The 20751-nt window shown below is 57.8% G+C and overlaps 2 protein-coding genes across 8 annotated transcripts; one reads left to right on the top strand and one right to left on the bottom strand.

Annotated features, from left to right (window-relative positions):
• Positions 1 to 87: 87 nt before the first annotated feature.
• Positions 88 to 2658, top strand: SMIM29 (small integral membrane protein 29). 5 transcript variants are annotated; one of them, XM_068558439.1, is made up of 5 exons: positions 88 to 161; positions 1230 to 1416; positions 1606 to 1631; positions 1940 to 2006; positions 2183 to 2658. In XM_068558439.1, exons 2-5 carry the CDS (start codon positions 1306 to 1308, stop codon positions 2246 to 2248), a joined length of 270 nt encoding a protein of 89 aa, XP_068414540.1. In that variant the 5' UTR covers positions 88 to 161; positions 1230 to 1305; the 3' UTR covers positions 2249 to 2658. The 5 variants fall into 5 exon arrangements, with proteins under 5 accessions (XP_068414540.1, XP_068414538.1, XP_068414541.1 ...); XM_068558437.1 differs by having other exon boundaries at positions 1901 to 2006; XM_068558440.1 differs by lacking the exon at positions 1606 to 1631 and having other exon boundaries at positions 1901 to 2006.
• A 739-nt stretch (positions 2659 to 3397) lies between these two features.
• Positions 3398 to 11964, bottom strand: HMGA1 (high mobility group AT-hook 1). 3 transcript variants are annotated; one of them, XM_068558624.1, is made up of 6 exons: positions 11855 to 11963; positions 11499 to 11612; positions 8119 to 8297; positions 6207 to 6290; positions 5489 to 5539; positions 3398 to 4163 (listed from the first exon to the last, which is right to left on the bottom strand). In XM_068558624.1, exons 3-6 carry the CDS (start codon positions 8251 to 8253, stop codon positions 4110 to 4112), a joined length of 324 nt encoding a protein of 107 aa, XP_068414725.1. In that variant the 5' UTR covers positions 8254 to 8297; positions 11499 to 11612; positions 11855 to 11963; the 3' UTR covers positions 3398 to 4109. The 3 variants fall into 3 exon arrangements, with proteins under 3 accessions (XP_068414725.1, XP_068414726.1, XP_068414727.1); XM_068558625.1 differs by having other exon boundaries at positions 8152 to 8297; XM_068558626.1 differs by lacking the exon at positions 5489 to 5539 and having other exon boundaries at positions 11855 to 11964.
• Between the last annotated feature and the right edge of the window lie 8787 nt (positions 11965 to 20751).

The following is a 20751-nucleotide window of genomic DNA, read 5'->3' as shown; positions in this document are numbered from 1 at the left end:
CCCGAAGCCTCCGGGCCGTCTGCCTGCCGCCATCGGATTGGCTGCACCCTGATACTGTGGCCCCGCCCATTTCCCCGGGTCCTTTGATCACGCGCCTGCCGGCTCTTCCGGGGCCCCGGAGCCAACCGAGGGCGTTCCTTTCCGGGCTGCATCGGCGGGAGGTAAGGCTTGGCCGGGTTGGATGGGCTGCAAAGCGCCGGTACAGGTCCACGCCTCGGGGTGTCGGGATGCCAGGATGCCCGGGGCCCTCTGTGCTCCCCCTAAGTTCCCTTCCCCTGGCCTGAGCCTCCCAGCGCCGTGGGAACTACCTCCCGCTCTCCGTTGCTGGTCCGCATCCTAGGAACGGCCTGTCACCCTCCCTACCTCGGCATGTCCCCTCGACCATGGGACGGGCATGCGACTCGGTGAGCCCGGAGTCCCCACGGGTAGCGGGACGGGTAGCTCATACCTTGCCCTCCGATAGAAGCCCAGGAGAACCGGGGTCAAGGACCAGGGTACATCTGCGTGCAGCCACCCGTGAACAGTCTCCTTGCGTCTGTCATGGGAGCTGACCCTCTCCACTTCCTCCTGTCATCCCAGGCCAGGAGGGGAGGGACCCGGGCGGAGCCCCGAGTGGGGACCAGGGGGCGGTGACATCACCTCGCAGATGCAGTCCAGCCCTGCCCACTTGTGTCCACCCTGGCATATGAGACCGATGGGGGAGACGATGCCCAGGCTATGCCTGGAGTGACTCCAGGGACAAAGAGGGCATAGGACCTATATAGACCGAAGTGTGGGCACTGGACCCGGGCCGAGATGGTCTCCTTCAGATGCTCCCACCTCACCCCTAGGTTGCAATGCAGGACCCTCATGTTTTAACCTAATATCCCCATTTTGCTCCACTGGATAGCTGCTGGCAGTCCAGTACCCCAGGAGGTTGGGGCAGGAGCTGGGAACCTACATCTAACCTCTCCTCGGGAATTGATATCTGCAAATGTTCAGCCAGCACCTGAGCTGAGCCCCATCCTGATTTGGGGATAGGAGCTGGGCAGGACTCAGGCCCTGGGTCTGGGCCTCCCTTTGGTGCTGTTTACACCCAGGACTTGCTGAGTCCCTGCAGGGTTAAACCCAGCACATTGACCTGGAAGATCCCTCTTCCCAGTGCCTGACCTAAGTTTTCATATATTACTAGCTCTTGGGGAGGAATCCGGAGCCTGGGTGGAATTGACAACCTCCTTCCTCCTCCCCAGGGAGCCCAGTGGAGGCGCCCTCCCGAGGCAGTACTACTGCCCATGCTGACTACCCAGCCCTCTGCCTGCCGATGTCATGAGTAACACCACAGTGCCCAATGCCCCGCAGGCCAGCAGCGACTCCATGGTGGGCTATGTGTTGGGGCCCTTCTTCCTCATCACCCTGGTCGGGGTGGTGGTGGCCGTGGTAAGGAGCCCCCACATACATACACACCCACACCTTTGCGAAGGCAGGGCTGGGTGGGCCTGGTCCAGCCTGCACACAGCATCTCAGCTGTCCTGCTGTTACGGGAGAGGAGGGTGTGGAGGTGGACCCCTGTCACTTGTGGGCCATCCTGGGCTCAGCGGCCTCCACAGTGCTGTGTCTCTGTTACAGGTAATGTATGTCCAGAAGAAAAAGCGGTGAGTGTCCCTGCCCCCAGCGCCACCTCCCCCGAATTGTGCTTAAAGTTCTTCCCATAGGATCTGAGATCCCTGCATACATGTAAGATGCTCCTCAGCCATTCAGACACAAACCTGAAATTCCCTACACTCCTGTTAGGTTTTCCTGCCCAGACACGTCTCGTTAGAGCTCTAGTGTGCCCCTGCCAGGGGGAGTAGAGACAGGGCAGTCAGGTGTCTGAAGAAGGGGAGTGGGTCCCCTGGGCTGAGCCCCCTCCCATGCTCCCCAGGGTGGACCGGCTTCGCCATCACCTGCTCCCTGTGTACAGCTACGACCCTGCTGAGGAGCTGCACGAGGCTGAGCAGGAGCTGCTCTCTGACGTGGGAGACCCCAAGGTGAGCACTCTGGGGACAGGGAGAATCAGCAGAGGTGGGTCTGCTCTATTCATACCCCTGAAGACAGAGCCTGGTTCTGCTCTCAGCCTTCCCCATGTGGGCCGTGGCTAGTGGGGTGCCTCCTCCCAAGTTGTGCTGTGGACTGTGCCCTGTGGTGCGGGTCTCCTCCCCTACAGGTGGTCCATGGCTGGCAGAGTGGCTACCAGCACAAGCGGATGCCCTTGCTGGACGTCAAGACATGACTTGAGCCCCCTGTCCTGGTCTTCAGAACCATGGGGTCCTGGAACGTCCAGGGCCCTGCAGCCTGCTGCTTCCCCCAGCTCCCCCTCCTGGATACTGGGTCTCCATTCCTCCTCCCATCTGTCCCCCAGTCCTAAGCCCTGCATAGCAGTCAGCCCCCACTGTCACCTCACTCCCTGCTAGGCCTTCAGTCCTTTGTGGGCTGAGCCTACCAGCCACTCCCAGGAGCTAATGGGAATTTTTCCTTCTGGGGTGGAAGGGTGGCTGGGAGACAGGGTGGAGCTTTGCCCTTCCACAGGCACCACCTTTCTCTAGCCCTCCCTGACTTGGCTTTGGAGCTGTTCCCATGGTGACAGGGCCTAATGTATAATATTCAGTATATATATTTTGTAAATAAAATGTTTTGTGGCTAGGGGTGTAGTTGACTTCTTCAAGAGGGGCTTAAGTTACCTTCCCTGGAGCTGACGCCAATGCTTTTTCTTCTTCCTCCCCCACCCACTAGACCCTTGGTTTCCACCCTTCCCTATTCCAGGCACCCATCACAGAAAGACTCAGTCCAGAAAAGGATATTTTTTTATTCAAGTAACTGCAAATAGGAAACCAGAGGGGGGGGGCCCCAGGCTGGGACAAATAATGGCTACCTCCTCCCTGACAGAACAGGGGGAGAAGGTGGCCCCTACACCCGACGGTCAACACAGGCCCCCCTCCTTACTCTGCTGCAGCATCCTAGGGGCAGGGCCCCACCTTCCCTGGGACTGGGGTAGTCGGTAACCCAGCCTGCTTTGCCCCAGGCCCCTTCCCCTAAGAGCATCTTGGAGGAGGGGAATGTGGGCAGAACAGGAGGCAATGAGGATGAACATTTGGCGCTGGTAGCAGCAGCAATGACGGATGTCTAAGAATGAAACATTGAACAAAAAACAACACAACTGTCCAGAGGTAGTTTGTGAACAGAGGAAAGATGGAACCAGAACCTTGGGGGGTGGGGAGGAGCAGAAGGATGGGAGTGGGCAAGGCTAGCTCCTTGTTATTAGTGCCCCGAGTGAGGGAAGGAAGGGGAAACCGAGGTCTAGAGTGGAAGCAGACGGGGACAGGGAGTGGCTCTAGCCCGCCTTAAGTGGCTGCCACCGGGAGCCCAGGCCTCCTGGGCCTCACCTGGATAAAGGGGACTCTGCATTTTCATCACTTCACTGGATTCCAGGGGTGAGGGCAAGGTAGGTTGGAGCCTGCTTAGAGGGGGGAGGGGGCTTAAACCCCTCCTGCCTGCCTTCCTGTGCCCCCAAGGGGGCGGCCCAACCTACTGCAGGGACTAGGCAAGGTGGGAAGGAAGCAAAGGGGGTGTGAGCCACCCCTGGTGAGACACAGCTTGGTCGGGGGCATCTGGGGCCAATCACCTCTCCAGTGGCCACACCTGCTGCCGCTAGTACAGTGGGAGTGGGGCATGTCAGAATGAGATGGGGCTTGGGCCCCTTTTTAAGGCCAGGGGAGCCCTCCCAGGCCCCTTAATGGGAAGCCAGAGGGAAGAGTCGGGGATTAGAAGGGACCCCGAAACCAAGAGCCCAGCCAGCAAGGTCCCCACACTGAGGGAGTGGGGATGCAGCAGCGCGGGAGCAGCTAAGTGGGAAGTCAGGCGCCGTGGGTCAGGGGTCGCTGGGACCTGAAATCAAAGGAAACTGCTCCCGACTCGGGGCCCCGGGGGCCCTGCGGCGACGGCTGGTGTGCTGTGTAGTGTGGTGGTGAGGGCGCAGGTGGGTGGCGGTGACATGAGAGCCTGGGGGAAGGGGTGGGGGCAGTGGGAGCGGAGCGGAGCTGTCCAGTCCCAGAAGGAAACTGCTCCTCGGTGAGGGAGCGGGCGGCACGGCACGGTCACTGCTCCTCCTCTGAGGACTCCTGCGAGATGCCCTCCTCTTCCTCCTTCTCCTGCAGGGTGGGCAGGGCCATCAGCAGGAATGCCAGGCCTGTCCCCCTCCTCCTCCACCCACCAGGGGCCAAGCTCGCCCCCAACCCCTCCCCGCACTCCCTGGCTCTCCAGAAGGGGGATGAGTCAGGGCTGAGTGTGTGGGTGACTCAGCAACCTCCACGGCCCAGTTTCATTCATAAAAAAGGAAGAATTTAAAGGGAGGGAAAAAAAACCACATACATGCTGCTCTCACACAGAGCCAGGCCCCTTGGCCCCCAAGCCCACGGCGGGGGTACCTGGCAGAGCTCGGGGCACCACTGAGCTCGAGGAAGCAAGGAAGTGACTGGTTCTCGGGCAGGGGAGGAGAGGAGGCAGCCAGGGAGAGGAAATGAGGAGGGAAGGGGTGGCTGGAGGCTGCATGAGCCCCCCTGGTGGGTGCAGGGGAACCGAGTGGCCTTGGCCTGCAGGGGCAGCTGCTGGGCTGCGGAGCGGTGGCCACGGGCTGACCCCAGGCCAGGGCGGGGAGGAAGGGGAAGTGTGTGCCGCCGGGGCTCACTCACTGGGCGGGAATGTCGGGACACCACACGGGGCCCCCGTGCCAGGCACAAACTCCAAAACAACTTGTTTCCTGTTACTCACTCCTGGGGCCCAGCCAGCACCCCGAGCCCCCCTCACCCCGTGGTGGCTCGGCTCACGCTCGAGGAATGAACGCCTCAGGGAAGACAGGTTGGGGACAGTAAAGGGCCGGGAGGGCCCTCACTGCGGTGGACCCCCTGGAGGCATCTCCCGGCTCAACCTGCCTACTTTCATTACCAGCTACTGGGGCCTAGAGATGGACGGCGCCTCCCTGAGGAGGTAGCTCCCTGCGGCATCGCACCTCAGCCCCCACCCAACGTGACCCCCTCGCCCGCCCGCCCAGGCCTGAGCTCCTTTGCTGCTCCTTAAACCTCCCTTTGTCCTCATTTCTATAATGGCGGCGGGGGAGAAACACTAATAGTTGACCTCCAAGTTCACCCTAGAAGTTCTGAGTCTGTTCTAGAAGCAGAGGAAGGAGAGACAGGGACCACCCCCAGTAGGGCAGCGCAGGGAGTCTGGTCTGGTTGGTACCTGGGACCCCTCACTTCTCATGGACACAGCCCTTTAAAAGCCCTGGGCTGGGTGCCAGGAACCCTGAGCCCTGGGCAAATCCCTTCCCCTCTCCGGGCCTGGGTAAAACATGAAGTCTCACCATTCCTGGCCCTGCAGGTCAGGGAGAGCCATGTTCCTGTGCGGGCACAGGATGGGGCATCTCCCACTCTTAACAGCCTCCCCAGAAGAGCCAAGCTGCCGCCACCTGTTCACCTACCAGTTTTTTGGGTCTGCCCCTTGGTTTCCTCCCTGGAGTTGTGGTGGTTTTCTAGATGGTCAGAGAAAAGATCCACTAAGTCAAAGATGTTCCTGACGGTGCTCACCCAATGACCAGTGCCCTGGATGGTGAGGGAGAGCAGGGAGGGGCAGAACTACCTTCCTCTGCTCGGGGCAGCCCAGGACTCTCAGCCCAGCAGGCCCACCCGAGTCCAGCTGGTGATGACTGGCCAGCCACACTGCCCCCCCCCACCCCAACATACACACACGCCCCCCACTCCCTCCTCCACCCATGACTCAGAGGATATGAGTCGTGTCTTAGAAAAAATAAAATAAAAAACAAAATAACTTCTCTGAAAGGCTGATGCCACTGTAGATCTGGCCTTCCCTGCTTCTCCCCACTCCCTCAGGAGCCAGGGGGCCTCCGGGAGAAAAGGTGACATTCTCAGCCCAGGACCTGCCCCTTCGCTCCTCCCAACTCGCCTCTCTCCAGGCCAGGAAAGCTGCGGGACATCTGACTCGATTTCCCCATTGTCCTGGGCAGGACCAAGGCCCCAGAAGTGGGACCTCAGTCATTGCCCCACTCTCTTCAATTAGCAAAGACACATCATCCCCCATATGCCAGAGAAAAAGAGGGTGCCAAGAATGAGGACAAGCCAGCCCTTTCCCAGACCTCCTATAGCTGCTGTCGTGGGGAGAGGGCCCTCCTCAAGCCTCACCCGGGTCTTGGCAGCGCCCTTGTTTTTGCTCCCCTTCGGTCGGCCCCGAGGTCTCTTAGGTGTTGGCACTTCGCTGGGCTCCTTCTGCAAAGACAGATGGGGCAGTCAGGGACACAGAAGCCACCTGCCCCACCCTTTTCAGGACAGAGCCCTCTGCCCCAGCCCAGGAGAATTAAGTCTGCAAGCCATCCCCCAACTCTGGAATCCACAGGAATCATGGCAGGCAGCCCTTGGGATTCAGGTTCTCCGTCTGAATATCTTTTACAAAGTCTCTCCCCTTGCTTCCCTATGACAGCAAAATGACAAGAGACCAGAAGGCCTCTGGGAAGGGTGTCATGGGGGCAGAAAGACACTCTTAGGCAGCTCTGTCCACATGCCAGCTCGGCCACTGACTAGCTCTAAGATCTTGGGCAAGACACTTAATGCTTGAGCCTCAGTTTCCCTCATCTGTAAATGGTGACAAGACTTACCTTGCAGAGTGTCACGAAAACTAAATGAAAAATGTACAAGTGTCCAGCACTGGGCTGTGATCATTGCCCACCCCCTCAGATGATGCAGAAGAGGGGAAAGGATCCCCCTTCCCCCTAGAGGGAACCTATAGCCTCTACCTGCAAACCAGACTCCCTTCAGGCTGCCTCCTAGGGAGAAGGAGTTATGTCCAGATCTCAGAACCCCAGAGATCCCTGCCCATTGGTGTCGCTGAAATTTTAATAAGCCCGAGACAGAATAAAAAACCGCTACATAATGCATAGAAGCTGGGCAGCAAAGGCACGTCAGCTATGGTTTCCCAAGGCGGCTGCCTGGGGGCTCTTCACGGTCCAGTAACCCAACACCCCTTCTCTGACACCCCCACTGACCACAAGCTAACAGGCGGCAGGGGTGGGCCTAGGGAACGAGACTAAGAGGATGAGCTCCCCACACACAAACTGTGGGCTCTGAAAGAGGCAGCTGAATTCCACCACCCATCAGACTCCTCACGGCTCCTGAGAGTCAGTACAGGCCTCTCCACCTACAGATGGGGGGCACCGACCGGGGCCCGGTGGACACAAGCTGCCTGATGTGTAAAGAGCAAGGATCGACCTCAACTGCTCTCCTCTCCTCTCCCCCACGAAAGGGAAGTAATGGGCCTTCACCAACGGCTGCCCCTTACGTAGGGATAGCTGCCCCTCTGTGAGAGAAACCAAGATCTCCCCCATGTAGCAGGTGTTCCCCACAGCCTGACTGGCCAAGCTCCCTGGGGTGCCCACAGTGCCAGGCTGGCCTTTTAACCCCACGGGACCTTTGTGAGGGGCAGAACCAGGGCTCTCAGTCACTCTGCCACCAACTCCCCAACATTTTAAGCTTCTTGGGCTTCCGTTTCCTTTTACAGAGCTGGGGCAAAGCCCAATCCAGGGCCACTCAAGGAGGCCCGTGAACAGGTGCTGGCCCAGAAACTGTTACTGTCCTGGGATGAGGAACTACAGAAACATACAGTAAGTATTTAGAAACCTTCATAGTAAATTTCATAGTAAATTAACAAAGTACTATCGTGTGCAGTGAGTATAATAACAAAAAATGCTGGGCTTACTTATGTAAATGTTCACGTTTCTATAATTCATCTTTACTGTTTCATAAATGCACTGGTCCACGATGGACTGGAAATAAAGGGTGGGTGGTTTACCACAGTGTATAAGCACTGACTGGCCTGCGTGACTACAGGGTCACTTCTGGCTTGGACTTTCGGGCTCGGGCTCAGGGCTCCCTCAGGCTGCACTTCTCTCCCAGGCTCTCAGGCACCAGGGATGCATGTGTGGGGAGAACACACGTGTACAGGAATGACGCTGCGCCCTGCCAGTCCTGTTTTCACCTGCCAAGACGCCTGGCACCTCCCTAGCCCAAAGAGGTAAACCGAGGCAAAGGTTTGGACACCCACCTGACTCCCTACCAGCGCCGTCCCGGGACTCACCGGAGGCTGCTTGCGCGGCCTGCCCCGCCCTCGCTTCTCAGTGCCGTCCTTTTCCTGCTTGGAGGCCAAGGGCTGGCTGGACTTCGAGCTCGACTCGCTCATCTTCCCTTGTCGGCAGAGCAGGTGGAGGAGCGACGGCTGGGATGCTGGGAGGCGGGAAAAGTTGTTTTAAACAAAACCTCTTGCTTTAGCCGCCTCCTACCCCCTCACCACTCCCACCCTCAAAATGTCCGGGAGGAAACTGCCTGCTCCCAGGGGTCCCCGCGATTCCCACCAGGGCCGATGGGGGCATCTGCCCAGCCCAGCTTGCAGCCACAGGGCGGGGCTGGGCCGTTGGCCCTAATCAGCTCCTTATCTCCTCTTCAGAACGGCTCTTTGTCGTCCTGCCAGCCCCACAGGGCCCGGGCCCAAGAGCCCAGCCAGCCCAGTCCTGGCTGTGGGTAAGGCCGCCCTGGCAACAGTGTGGGTGAGATGGGGTCCTCACACTGCCAGGGCCCCCTCCCTCCACCAAGCTGTCCCTTCTCTTCAAAAGAAAACCGAGCCTGGGTAGCTCGCAGGGAACAAGGGAGGAAAGGTAAGCAGAGAATGAGCCCCGGGCATCTGGCAGCCATAGACATCAATCCCCGGCCCACCTCGTCCACGGTACTGCCCATCTGCCAGAGCCCCACCAGTTCTTTCCGCTGCTCTCTCCCTGAGTAAAAGCCTTGGGGGTTCAAAGACGGGGACGATTTGGAAAGAAGGGTGAAGGGGGTTAAAACCGCAGTGGGTGAGGTGGGAGGAGGAAAAGAAACCCAAAGCTGAAAGGTGAATCTCCTCTTCCCCCTTACCCGCCCCCACCCACCTGGAGTGAGATGAGATCTTTCTCTTTGATGCCTCCTTACACGAGGGGCAGGGACTTGTCCAACTGAGAGGGGCCCTCATAACACATGCTAGCTGACTCCCTGAAGCCCTAGCAGGGCTGATCCTAAAAGCTCCTTGGTCCTTTTCTAGCATCTCCCCTCTCCTTAGAGGCCTGTTTGTGCTTCATCAGCCCTATTAATATAGAATTTATCTGAAACCCCCCTCTGCAAGGAGTATTTGGGAGTCTCTTCCAGAGGCTGAGAAAGGACAGCGAGGGCCCTCGCACCCCCATCCCTGTCCTCCCCGTTATTATCCCCAAGTTACAGATAGAGACGCGTCCTGGGAGGCCTATGGTTCCACACCTCCCTGATAACCAATCCCTGGCTGCCCTTGGCAAAGGGTGGGCCCAAGTGGCTCCACTTCTGAAAGCCCCTCAATCTATAAAATGTGGGTAATGATAAGGCACCTGCCTCACCTACCTCTCCAGACTGCGGCAAGGATCAAACCAGGTAAAAGTTAAAAACGCTTAAACAACAGAAAGCTTCATTCCAGATCAAAATGAGAACTAGAACGTTTGAGAATGACTTTCTTTCCCCTTTTCAGATTCAGACAATTTCCAATTTTAACCCAATGAGAGGAAAGACTGTTTTTGCAAACTTGTGATTGTTAGAGGGCCTGAGGCCCCCGATCCTCAAGTACTGAAATTCTCCAGACGGCGGGACTTTGGTAATTATTCCATTTTATAATATTTCAGACTTGAAGACCCTTTTAAACAAGGTGGTTGGTGATTTATCCTGCTCCATCATTAGTGGCTTGGCCTGCTCTGTAATTGCAGGCAGTGATTAGAATCTTATATTACACCACAGGTCCCCCTTCAAAACTAAACATCACAATTAATCAGCTAAATGAGAGCTGACCTCACATGAGGTTTGCTGGAGGCCCCCTCGGAGAGGTGGTTCCAGTTGGGCAAAGCCAGCCCCTAATCCCATAAAGCCTGGGCCAGCCTGCCTGGGGATCCTGGTGGGTGTCCCTGGTGTTTCCCCCCACCTCTTGCTGCTGGGGACCCTTTAATCCGCTCACCCCCACCCCAGATCCAGGACTCCAGAGAAGGCAAGGCCTGAGGCCCTCTCTGGTGAGACCAACAAATGCTTGTCTCTTCCACCTGTTTCTGAACATCAGAGAGACCTGGCTTGGCAAAGCCATGTTTAGGGTCCGACTTCAATCCTTCAGTTGGTAATAAGCCCTTTCAGGCCTCAAGCCTGTCTCCTCCACACACTGTGCACGCAGTGTGGGCTCCACAAATGCTGAGGCAATCTGCAGGAATGACTCTAGGAAATCATCCTGGAACCACCTTGTTTTCCCCAAAATAGTAGCCCAGAGAGGGCTGATGAGTTGCCCAAGGTCACAGAGCAAGTTGGCGAGCAGGATGGAGTGGGTTGCTGGCGACCCTTCTAGCCCGCCACTTTCCTTACCCGTCTGGGGGCTGGTAAAGTCCCTGTCATCCCTGTTGCAGACCCGGGGCCCAGGGTGACTCTGCAAGTGTCTGCGCCCGGCGGTTGCAGGTCGGCCGGCGGGACTGGGGGCTAGAGCGCGGGGGGGAGGGGCGCAGGCCGCTTTCGCAGGCGCGGGAAACCGGTGCACCCCGACCGCATGCACCGCCACGAGGGTGCACCCGGCCCCACTTCCTGCCAGAGGGGGCACCCAAGCCCGCCTTGGGGCAGGAAACCTGGCGCGCGCGGGGGAGAGGAAGAAAGCCACCTCCCTCCGCGCCCTCCCCGCAAAATAAAGCCCCAGAAAAAAAAATTGAAACGGGGAGTCAAAGGGACTAGTTCCAACAGAGCCCAGCAAAGCAGAGAAACCAGTTTGTGGGGGCGGAAGGCAGGCCGGGCCCTGGGGGCTGAAGAGGCGCGGGCCAGGCCAGAGGTGGGGTCGGGGTGAAGCCCCAAACCCAGGCCGGCGATTCGGCCTCATCTGCGGAGGGGCGCCAGGAGAAAGGCCGAGCTGGAGTAAGGCCGAATTGCGGGGTCCCTGCTCATCCCCCTCACTTCTAGAACTTCCCCAGGCTGCAGGGGCCACCCGGCCCCCCACTCTCCCCTGTCGCCGCAGCCCGTTCCTCTCCCCGCCCCCCACAACCCAGGCCCGGGCTCGGGCTCGGGCGGGAGCGGCGGCCGCGCGAGGTGCACCGGGCTCCGCCGGGTGCACAACTCGCGCTCGCCGCAGCCGCGCGCCCCCTCCCCCACCGCGCGCTTTTCCCGGGTCCCCGCCCCCCGCAGGGCGCCCGCGGCGCGGGGGAAGGGGTGCCGGTGCCCTCCCCGCGCCGCCGGGCCCCGCCGCCCGCCCCCGCGCCGCGCGGCCCTCCCCCGCCGGCGGCTCGCGCAGCCCCGGCCTGGGAATAAAGCCGGAGGCGCGCGCTGCAGCCCCGGGCGGCTTGCAGGAGGGGCGGCGTGCAGCGGGGGCGCGGGCGCCCCCCTCCGCCGCCGCCGCCGCGGGCCCCGGGGACGACTCACCGCGAGCTCGGCCGCCGGCCTGCGGTGCGCGCTCCGGGCTGCCGGGAGCGACGGTGCTGGGCGCTGAGGACCGGCCTGGCTCCGCCGCCGCCGCCGCTGGTAGCAAATGCGGATCTGAAACCGGGAGAGAGAGCAGAGGCGCTCAGAGACCGCCGCCGCCGCGTGCTCGCCGCCCAGGCCCCCGCGGGGTATTTATATGTCACATCCAGGCGGGGGGACAAAAATATTCCCCCTCCCCCGAAGGATGGCGAGGGGCAGGAAGCTAGGCACGGCCCGTGCGCGGCCTCAATAAATAAATAATTTAATTAAATGATAGATATGAAAAAAAGGAGCCACCGGAGGGGCCGCGAACTCACGCCTTCTTGGAGCCGCGCCAGGGCCAGAAATAGCCCGGGCTCGGAGTCCCAATTAGAGGAGCGCAGCCCCGGCTCAGGGGAGCTTAAAAAGAGCGACCCAGGGGCAGGGGGGACGGGCCCGCCCGCGCCAGCCGTGTCACTGGGGGGGCGGGGCCATGCAAATGAGCCCGGGGATTTAAAAGGGCGGCCGCCCGCCAGCCGCCGCCGCTGCCGCGCGGGTGGGTGCTGAGTTCGGGGAGGGGCGAGCGGTGCCGGGCTTCTGGGGGCGGGCGCGCGCGGGAGGCCTGGGCTGGGAACCCGAGGCCACGGCCCACTTCCCACAGTCCCGGCCGGGAGACGGGGGGAGGTGTTTAGAGGCGTCACCAAGCAGTCCTTCGGGGGGGAGAGGGCGCCCTTACTGCATGGAAAGGGGGTCCCCAGGAGAGTCACCTCTTGGGGCCTTCCGGGTGTGTGGGCCTGGCGCCCGCGGGGCGCGTGGATGTGGGCGGGTGTTTGTGCTTGCGGGGGTCCGTGCGGGCGGCAGGGGTGGAGAGAAACGCCGGTTGGAGAATTTCGCGGCCTACCCGCCGCTCCCTTCGCCCAGGTACGCGGCTCCTAGATTTTCCCTGGGCGGACAGGTGTCAGCATGTGCATTTCGGTGCCAACCCGCGTGTGGCTGACTGGTGAAATGCAGGTCTTGTGAAATTCAAACGTGAAACTTGTGAAATCCAGGGTTTAAATTTATTAATGGGCCCGAGTGAACCATAATCAAGGTGCAGCCTTCAAACGAGGCAAACGATTGGCTCCTTTGCAGGTAAACCTGAGGAAGGGTTCATTCCTTTAGGTGACCCGGATGGTGTTTTGGAGACCAGCGATCCCTCCTGGTACCCTGGCCCCTTCCGCTGTGGCTTTTTTAAAAAATAAGAAAGCGTTAGCCGGTGGTCGCCTGGAAGCACTTTGAGGGCAGGAACTGGGTCTACGCACGCCGTACCCGCCACGCCCGGCGCAACAAAGACTTGTACAAACGAGAAGGAAGCCGAAGTGGGAAGATGGCGGGGAGGGCGGTGGGAGAAGAAAGGGCGCTGTCAGGCGCGCCCTGCAGGCTGGGCCTGCACCTCCCCGCCCCTGGTCCCTGAGGCGGCCTTCCACACCTCCCGTGGTTCAGGGAATTGCAATGCGGCCCAGTGACACACGGCTGTGACTCATGTTTTTCCTTGCTCCCCTTCTTCCTCCCTGGCCGTTGGAGGCCCCGGCCCAGCCCCCTCCTCAGGGGGCGAGCCGGCGGTGGAGGGGGACGCCAGGAAAACCCTGAGCCCAGCGTGGAGGCGGGGTGGGGAACCAGAGGGGCCGGGCCTCCTAGTTTCAGGAATGTTTCAGGAATGTTTCCGGTGGGGGTGGGGAGCGGGGCCGGGCGGGCGCTCGGGCCGGGGGCAGCACGTGCTCGGCCGGGTGGGGGCGGGGACGCCAGGGCGGGAAGGCGCTGGGGGCCAATCCTGTGGGTTCAAAGAGGAGGGCGCGGATCTAGGGCCGGCCGGGGCTAGGAGTGGGCCGGGAGGGCGCCCTCCGTGCGCCCGTTCCCCGCCGCGCGCCCAGGTGGAACGTAGTTTCTGAGAAGTGCCCAGGCTGCCCCGGAAGGGGAGAGGAAGTCACCGAAGGGCGGCCTGAAGGGAGAGGAGGGTGGAGGGGGAACGCGAGGGCGAGGCTGGGGGAGGGGCAGCCTGCCCCTTTGTCTGGAGCGGGGGGTGGGGCGGGGTGCAAGGCGCGCTGCTCCCTCCATCTTTGTGCCCTGCCTGCAGAGCGCGCGCGTAGTAGGCCGCAAGTAGGTTTGGCTGGAGGGCCTTGAGTTGCTAGCTCGAGAACCTCTGCAGTGTTGAGTGTAAGAGCGACCCTTAGGCCCTTACCCTACCCGCCTGGGTCACAGGCCCCTGCCAGCAACCCGGGCGCCCACGCCGGGGCCAGGGAGAGACCACCCAGAGCCGCGCGCCCCTACCCACAGCCTTCCCCAAGGCTGCCCAGGCTTCCAGGCCCGGGTTCCGGGGCTGGCGGCCTTTCTAGGCCCCTCCCCTTGGCGCAGCTAAGCTCGGGGCAGCTCTCCCTGGCCTTGTGAGGCCAGTGGTGGCCCCTGAGAGGGAGGGGAGGTGGGGAAGGGAGAGGGCCTTCCGTCGCGAATGGGCTGTGGGAAAACTTGGCCAACTTTTTGGCCCACTTCTAACGAGCCGACTTGATCTTATTTTTCCTACTCTTATTTTCCCCTCGTCCTGATTTCTTCACCGACTTGTTTGTTACCTTGTATTATGTCTGTGTATTTTTGTAAGCCACCTCAAACCCTCTGGAAGGAGGCAAGCATAAATTTGTAGGCAAACATATCAATAGTAGCTTGTTCCTCACCCACACCCTTGAAATCCAAATAACTCTACCCACTGACCCCCACCTCCATTCTTTCTGGATTGCAAATGCCCCGAATTGACTTCCTTTTTTTCCTCTTCAATAAGTATTTATTAAGCAGAAGGGTGAATGACAGGGATAAAGATGAATAAGACATAGTCCTTGCCCCAGCGAATTTCATGTGTAGAGGAATCAACCAGGAACACACCAGAGAAAGCTGAGTAACAATTGCAGAGATGCCATGAGGAGAAAACATTCAATCATTCATTCATTATTTATTGTAGGCCTACTGTGTACCAAAAACTAGTTCAAACTCTTAGGGTAAAACAATGAACAAACTATGAAATGAAATAGAGTTTCATTGAAAGAATGAAACAATGAAAAAGAGTTCCCTGCACTCTTGAAACTTGAATTAGGGGGTTAGGTGCTTTAAGAGAGACTTGGGTGCTACAGGAGGAGAGAGGATGGGAGCTGGCGGGGAGGGGCTGGTGTCAGGGAAGTCTGGAGGAGATGGACTTGGGCAGGCTTTAATGGGATTTGGGTAGGTAGGGGCTGGGTGGGTGGCCTCTGGGGAACAGTCTGGTAGAGGGAGCAGTTCTAGGCCTGGGGCATCAACCCCTTTAGTCAAGGCCTCAGGAAGGAGTCCGGGGAATCAGCCATATCAGAACCAGTCTTCCCCGCAGGAAGCATTTTCTTACGTCAGAGTTGGATTATACAGTTTTCACAAGGACAACCCAGTGAACTTCAGCGAACCCATCAGGAATGTCCAGGGAATGGGGAATTCGGGTCAACTTTATTTTTCAGGACAGCTGAAGGTTAAGCTCATTTTCACTTGGGCTGTTGAAATTCTTCCCAGTGAATGTTAGTTCTTTCCCTGCCTTACTAAGTGGAGTAGCAGGGCCTAGCGATCTCTCAGTTGTGGCTTGGAAATGTGGAGGTTTTGGTAGGTAGGGGTGTCCCTTAGCATTCTGTGGGGATTCGTGTCTCGATTCATCTCTGCAGTCAATATATTTGCTTAATCAGTTTACCTCTTGCTTTTGAGTCAACTGTAGCTCTTAGAAGAGTAGAGGAAAAGACCAGTGTGATCATTCCATTTAGTGACTGAGTTAGTCAAGGTTTTCCAGAAGGCGTGGGGATGAGATGTGATGATGTTCTGTGTGTCCAGCCCAACATGGAAGGTAGACGGGAAGAAGTGGGCAGAGGAGGAACAGGAATTATTTTACCTATTGTCCAAACCAGGAAACCTTTTAAAGTAAACCTGTTACTGATGAAAACTATACATACAGAAAATGCACAAATCCTTTGTTCAGTTCACTGCATTTTCATAAAGTGAGCACCCTTGTGTCCCCAGCACGCAGGTCAAGAGATAGAACATCTCCAGCCTCCCCTTATGTCACCACCGTCCCAACTTCTAATAGCATCCTCTGGTTTCACCTTTCAGGTGCATTGTATGGATGGAATCACAGGTTAGGTACTCTTCTGGGTTAGTTTCCTTTATTTAGTGTTTTGTCTGCAATTCATTCATGTCATTGCATGTGGCTGCAGGATGTTCATTCTCATTGCTGCATAGTTAAGTGGTGTGAATGTACCACAGTTTAGATATCCATTCTGTTGAAGGACATTTAGATAGTTTCTGGTTTGGGGCTATTACAAATAGTGCTATTGTGAATGTTCTAGTGTCTGTTGGTAAGTAGATGTACAAATTTCTGTTGGGTACATGCCTAGGAGAGGAAATCCTGGATCATAGGATATGTATTCCCAGCTATTAGAGACAAGCAGAGCACTTAAGAGCAAAAGGAGTTACTATTAATAGTTGTGACTAGACTAGGAACGTGAACCTGACCTGGCCCATTGCAACTGGGTTGACCTGGACCATATCAACAGGACTGGCCTGGGTAAGCCTGATATAGGGTCACCCTAGTGCACAGTGACCACTCTCCTGGAGAGTCACCCAGCTACTAGTACATCTGGTCATCTGGCAGGATCCATCCTCTGGGCCCTGCTGACCACAGGCTCTGCTGCCAGGAAGCCTGGCAGGGCCAGAGAGGGAGGAGGGCCTTTTCTGCTTCCAACTTTCGAGGGAAAAACTCTCCAATGAATAGGACGGCCCAGGAGACGGGCACCACTCTGCCCCCCTGCCCTGAGCCAGCAGCCCACCCTGCATGGCCCCAGGATACCATGAACTTCATCAGCTGCCTACTTCAGGGCTGGAACCCAGGGAAGCCCAGCTCCTCACCAATCTCGGGGAAAAAACCTGAGGAAAAGGGGAAGTTGAGGAGCACATACTAAATGCTTATGTTCTCTCAGATCCTTCAACCCCCTACCAGGTCAGTAATGCTATTGCCCCCATTCTACAGGTGTTAAAACTGAGACTCAGGTTAAATAGCTTGGGATTCTGCCACTTTTTCCTCCACTGCTTTTTCTCCCAGACTAGGTAGGCTTGCTTCCTTCTCCCAGCCTGGCAAGATAGGGGATGTGGCCTTGAACAAGGTAGCTACATTCCCTGTCCTCAGGGGGCTTACTTTGAGTGACCTGGGGAGACAGACCAGTACATGGCTTCATCAGTGTGGTACCCTCTGTGATGGGTGCCTGGGGAGCACAGGGCAGGGGCCCAGGGTGTGGTGGAGCATCCCAGGAGGCCTTGGAACCAGGTGAGGGAGAGAGCAGGGCATCTGACATACAGTGGGCTTGGGGCTGTGACAGATATGGTGGTCTGGCATTCGGCATCTTCCCCACTCCTTTGAAGCTATGGTTTGGGATGTGAATTAGGTTCCCCTTTGAAAGAGTGAAATTTGGAGGGAGGAAGCAAGGGGGGGCTGTGGAGATGTGGGGTTTTCTGCAGAACATCTGTCATCCAGTCACCAGCTTTGTGAGGGTCTATAAGCAGGAATGGCGGCAGAGGGGCCTCCTGCCGCTGGATCACAGCTCAGCCATGCAGGTGGGGCTTCCTGATTTCCTGCCCCCTGGATCAGGATAGAGGCAGGCAGTTCAGTTTGTGTTGTTCCATGAGGCTCAGCCCAGGGTTGGCTCCTCCAGTTCTTCCAATGGTTTTGTAAGCACCTAATTCCCACCTAATTCCTAATTAAATATTAAATCTCTTTCTACCTAAAACGTAAGGCATGTCCCTCCTCTGCTAGAAATCCTCCCGGGGCTCCCATCTAAAACAGAATGAAAACAATGTCCTCACAAAGGCCCTGCAATCTGCATCCCCTCCATCCCTCTCATCTCCTTCCTACCTGTTGCTCTGTTTCAGCCACACAAGCCTCCTCGATGTTCCCCAGACCTGCCAGGCATGAGCTCACCTCAGGACCTTTGCATTTGTCATTCCCTCTGCGTGACTTGCTCTTCCCCTAGACATCCTCAGGGCCTGCCCTCTCACTGCCTCAGGTCTCTCTGTTCAATATTACTTGTCCATGCTATTTAAAACTGCACATCTCCCCCTACAGTCCCTCACCCACTTTACCATGTTCTTCTTTTTTTTTTCCCCTGTAACACCAGTTTCTAACATGCTATATAATTAACTTTTCTACTGAGCTGTTGAACAATAAAAGTGATATGTATTGCATTTTGTGCCAGTTCTCCCCACTGCAAGGCTAGCGCCATGAAGGCAGGATATTTTATCTTTTCTGTTCACTGGGTATCCCCAGGACCTAGGACAGTATTCAAGCTCACAAAATGTGTTGAATGAAGAATGATTAGCCAAAGTTATCAGCAGAGGCCAAGCCACAGGGCAGCAGTTTAGGGATCTGTCCCTAAACTTCAAGGCAAAGAAAAGAGCAAGGAACCCAGCAGTTCACCATGGTAGGGACAGAGTGGCCCAAACTGAGTGGGACAGGGTTTCTGCACCTTACAGAGACACCTGGTTTTTGTCTGAGTAGGTTAACATTGCTGCACCATCATTATCATGTGATCTGGGCCCAGACTCATTTCCAGCGGGCATTACCTTCCGATTTTATAGTTTGCCACCAATCGTGGGAAATTGTTTTTTTCCCCTTGGTCTCAGGTTCAGTCAGCAGGAGCTGGCAGCCACCTGACAACCATCTTGGTCCTTTGGCTGGGGCAGACTGGCTGGGTTGCTTGTTGGTGTCTGGGCAGTGGTGGCAGCTCAGCGGACTGTGCTTTGGGAGAGTGTAAGGTTTATACTTTACATGGAACAAAATAGTTTCCCTTTTGTCTAAGGTACTTTCTGACAATATCCAGTGGAACAGGCTCTGTGGGTAAAATGCCCCCAAACATGTCGCATCCTCCCACTCAGGAGTGGCTGAAAATACACTTTTTTTTCTTTGGCCGTGCTGCAGGGATCTTAGTTCCCCAGCCAGGGATGGAACCCAGGCCCCCAGCATTGGGAGCTCGGAGTCCTGGACTGCCAGGGAATTCCCAGAAAATACACACTTTAATCTTGTGCAGCCTGTGGAAGTCCTGTGCACGTGAGCCAGTGGAAGGAAGTGTTAGAGCAGCGACGGCAGGCCTGTGACCCTGTTCTCTGCGGGCTGGGGTGTGTTCTGGAGTCCTTGAGGCCCTGCGCTGGGTTTGTCTCCCCCGGCCGCATGCCTGCTGGGGTTGGATGTCCACGTCAGCCCGTTAACCAGCTGTGGGACTTGGGAACTCATGTCCTATGGCTTTAGCCACCTGTTCCTACCCATGTCACACTTTGGGAACAGGCCCTAAGGTTTCAGGAGATTCTCATATGGTCTTTGACTTCTGTTTCTCTTGTCTCTATTCCTTGCCTGCTTTCCAAGGGGGGGATATGTCCTGGGCCAGGGAAGGGGAACACTGACCCCTGGGGCCTTCAAAAGTGACTGTTCTGCATAACTGGCTGTGGGGAGGCTCCCTCCTGCCCAAGGTCGGGGGTTGGATGAGTCCTGCCCGGTTCCTTCTGCCTCTGCAGGGGGACGCTGCTCTGAATGGGAGATGTGCCCTGGGTCACACAGTGCTTTGTCCCCTCCAGGCCACTCTGAACCCTCACCCCGAACTTTTCTTAGGGTTGAGAGTGCGGCTCTGGGGGTCTCCATATTGGGAACGCACAGGAAGCACATGGGGCGCCGAGGAGGACTCACAGCCCCACGGGCCACAGGCCAGAGTCGACAGGGAAAGGAAAGCAGGGTGGAGGTCGAAGGGCGGGGGCCTGGGCTGAGGAGGAGGTGGGCTGGGGGTGGGGGGAGGAGCCCACACAAGGCCAGGGATTCGCCGGAATCCTCCAGGGCTTTGTTTGGTTCTTCTGCACACCGCGAGCCTCTCACCAGGCCTAAGGGGGCCTTGGCGCTCAGCAGAAGTTTGCTGAATGGATGGATGAATGAGAGCGAAAGGGGCTGGGGGAGGGCCGGAGGAAGTGGGTAACTGGGGGAGGGGAGAGGGTGGGGGAGGGGAGGTAGCCACTGGCTGGAGAGCGGAGGAGGAGGAGGGAGGCGGGCAGAGCTGGGCGAGCCTGCTGGTCTAGAATCCGGCCTGGAGGAGATGGCGACGGGGAGGGGCCCAGCGGCTGCCCTCCCCACCAACCTGGCTTAAAGCCTCGTTAGTCCCTGCCCCTGGCCTCCAGGCCTCTCACCAACCTCACGAATCCTGGGGGTCATCAGTCCTCTAAGGCCTAGTCCTCACTGTGAATTGAGTAGCCAGCTTCTTTGTTTTCCTACTTTCTTTATTACTTTCCAGCCACTAGGGGGTCGGTGGCCCTGCCCTCTGGGACTAGAATATCTGAGTGGCCCCGTGTGGTGGGCATCTTCAGTCTGTTGGCAAAACCAGCCTTGGACCCTCCCCCCCACTCCCCTCTCCCCACCCTCGCCTTACCTCTGAGGCCTGGATGGCGGGAAATACAGCTACTGGGATCTGGGCAGCTTAGGAGAGTCTGGGGTAGGTCTCCAGGGGTAGAGAGTGAGCCTGTGAGCAGAGAAAACCCAAAAGCTTGCCCTGCAGGCAGCTGCCAGGGACTCCTGCCGGAAGCAGTGGAGCTCGATGTGGGCAGTGCCAGGCAGGAGCTGCTGACAGCCAGGTTTCTGGGTCACCATCCAGGGTGCCCTGCCAGTTCCCAGGCTTTGGGGGTGGAGTGGGGTGAGGGCGGGTAGGCATCCCAAGCCCAGACCCTGCTGCCTCCTTTGTCTGGGCTCTTCTGGGCCCTGCTCCCATCCCCCTCTTCCAGCCTTGCTGGGGCCTCAGTCCCCCAGGAACGGGCTGATTGTTGATCTTCAAACTTCCCTTGGGCTTGTGGGTCTGCTGCCCTGGAGGTGGGGTATAAAGGTGATCCAGAACCCCTCCCGCTCTCTCGCCTCCACCCCTGCTCCCTGGGCTCTGTCCACAGTTCCTATGCATCCCTTTTTCTGGCAGTTTTGCTCTTCATGGTAGGGATGTTTGGGGGCAGGAAGGCTTTCGCGGGCAGAAATCCTTCTAGTTTCTAAAGAAGGAAGTCATCTTCCCAGTATGGTAAAGTTGGCACCTGGTGCCCCATCCATCTGGGCACTGCCCTGTTTCAGCTTAAGGTGGTGGCTTGGTTCCCAAGAAGTCTACAATACTTTTCTCCCAAGAACTCAAGTACCCATCAC

Source organism: Eschrichtius robustus, chromosome 12, assembly GCF_028021215.1.
Source record: "Eschrichtius robustus isolate mEscRob2 chromosome 12, mEscRob2.pri, whole genome shotgun sequence".
NCBI lineage: Eukaryota > Metazoa > Chordata > Mammalia > Artiodactyla > Eschrichtiidae > Eschrichtius > Eschrichtius robustus.
The sequence above is the reverse complement of the archived record's forward strand: the minus strand, read 5'-3'. Positions and strand labels throughout refer to the sequence as shown.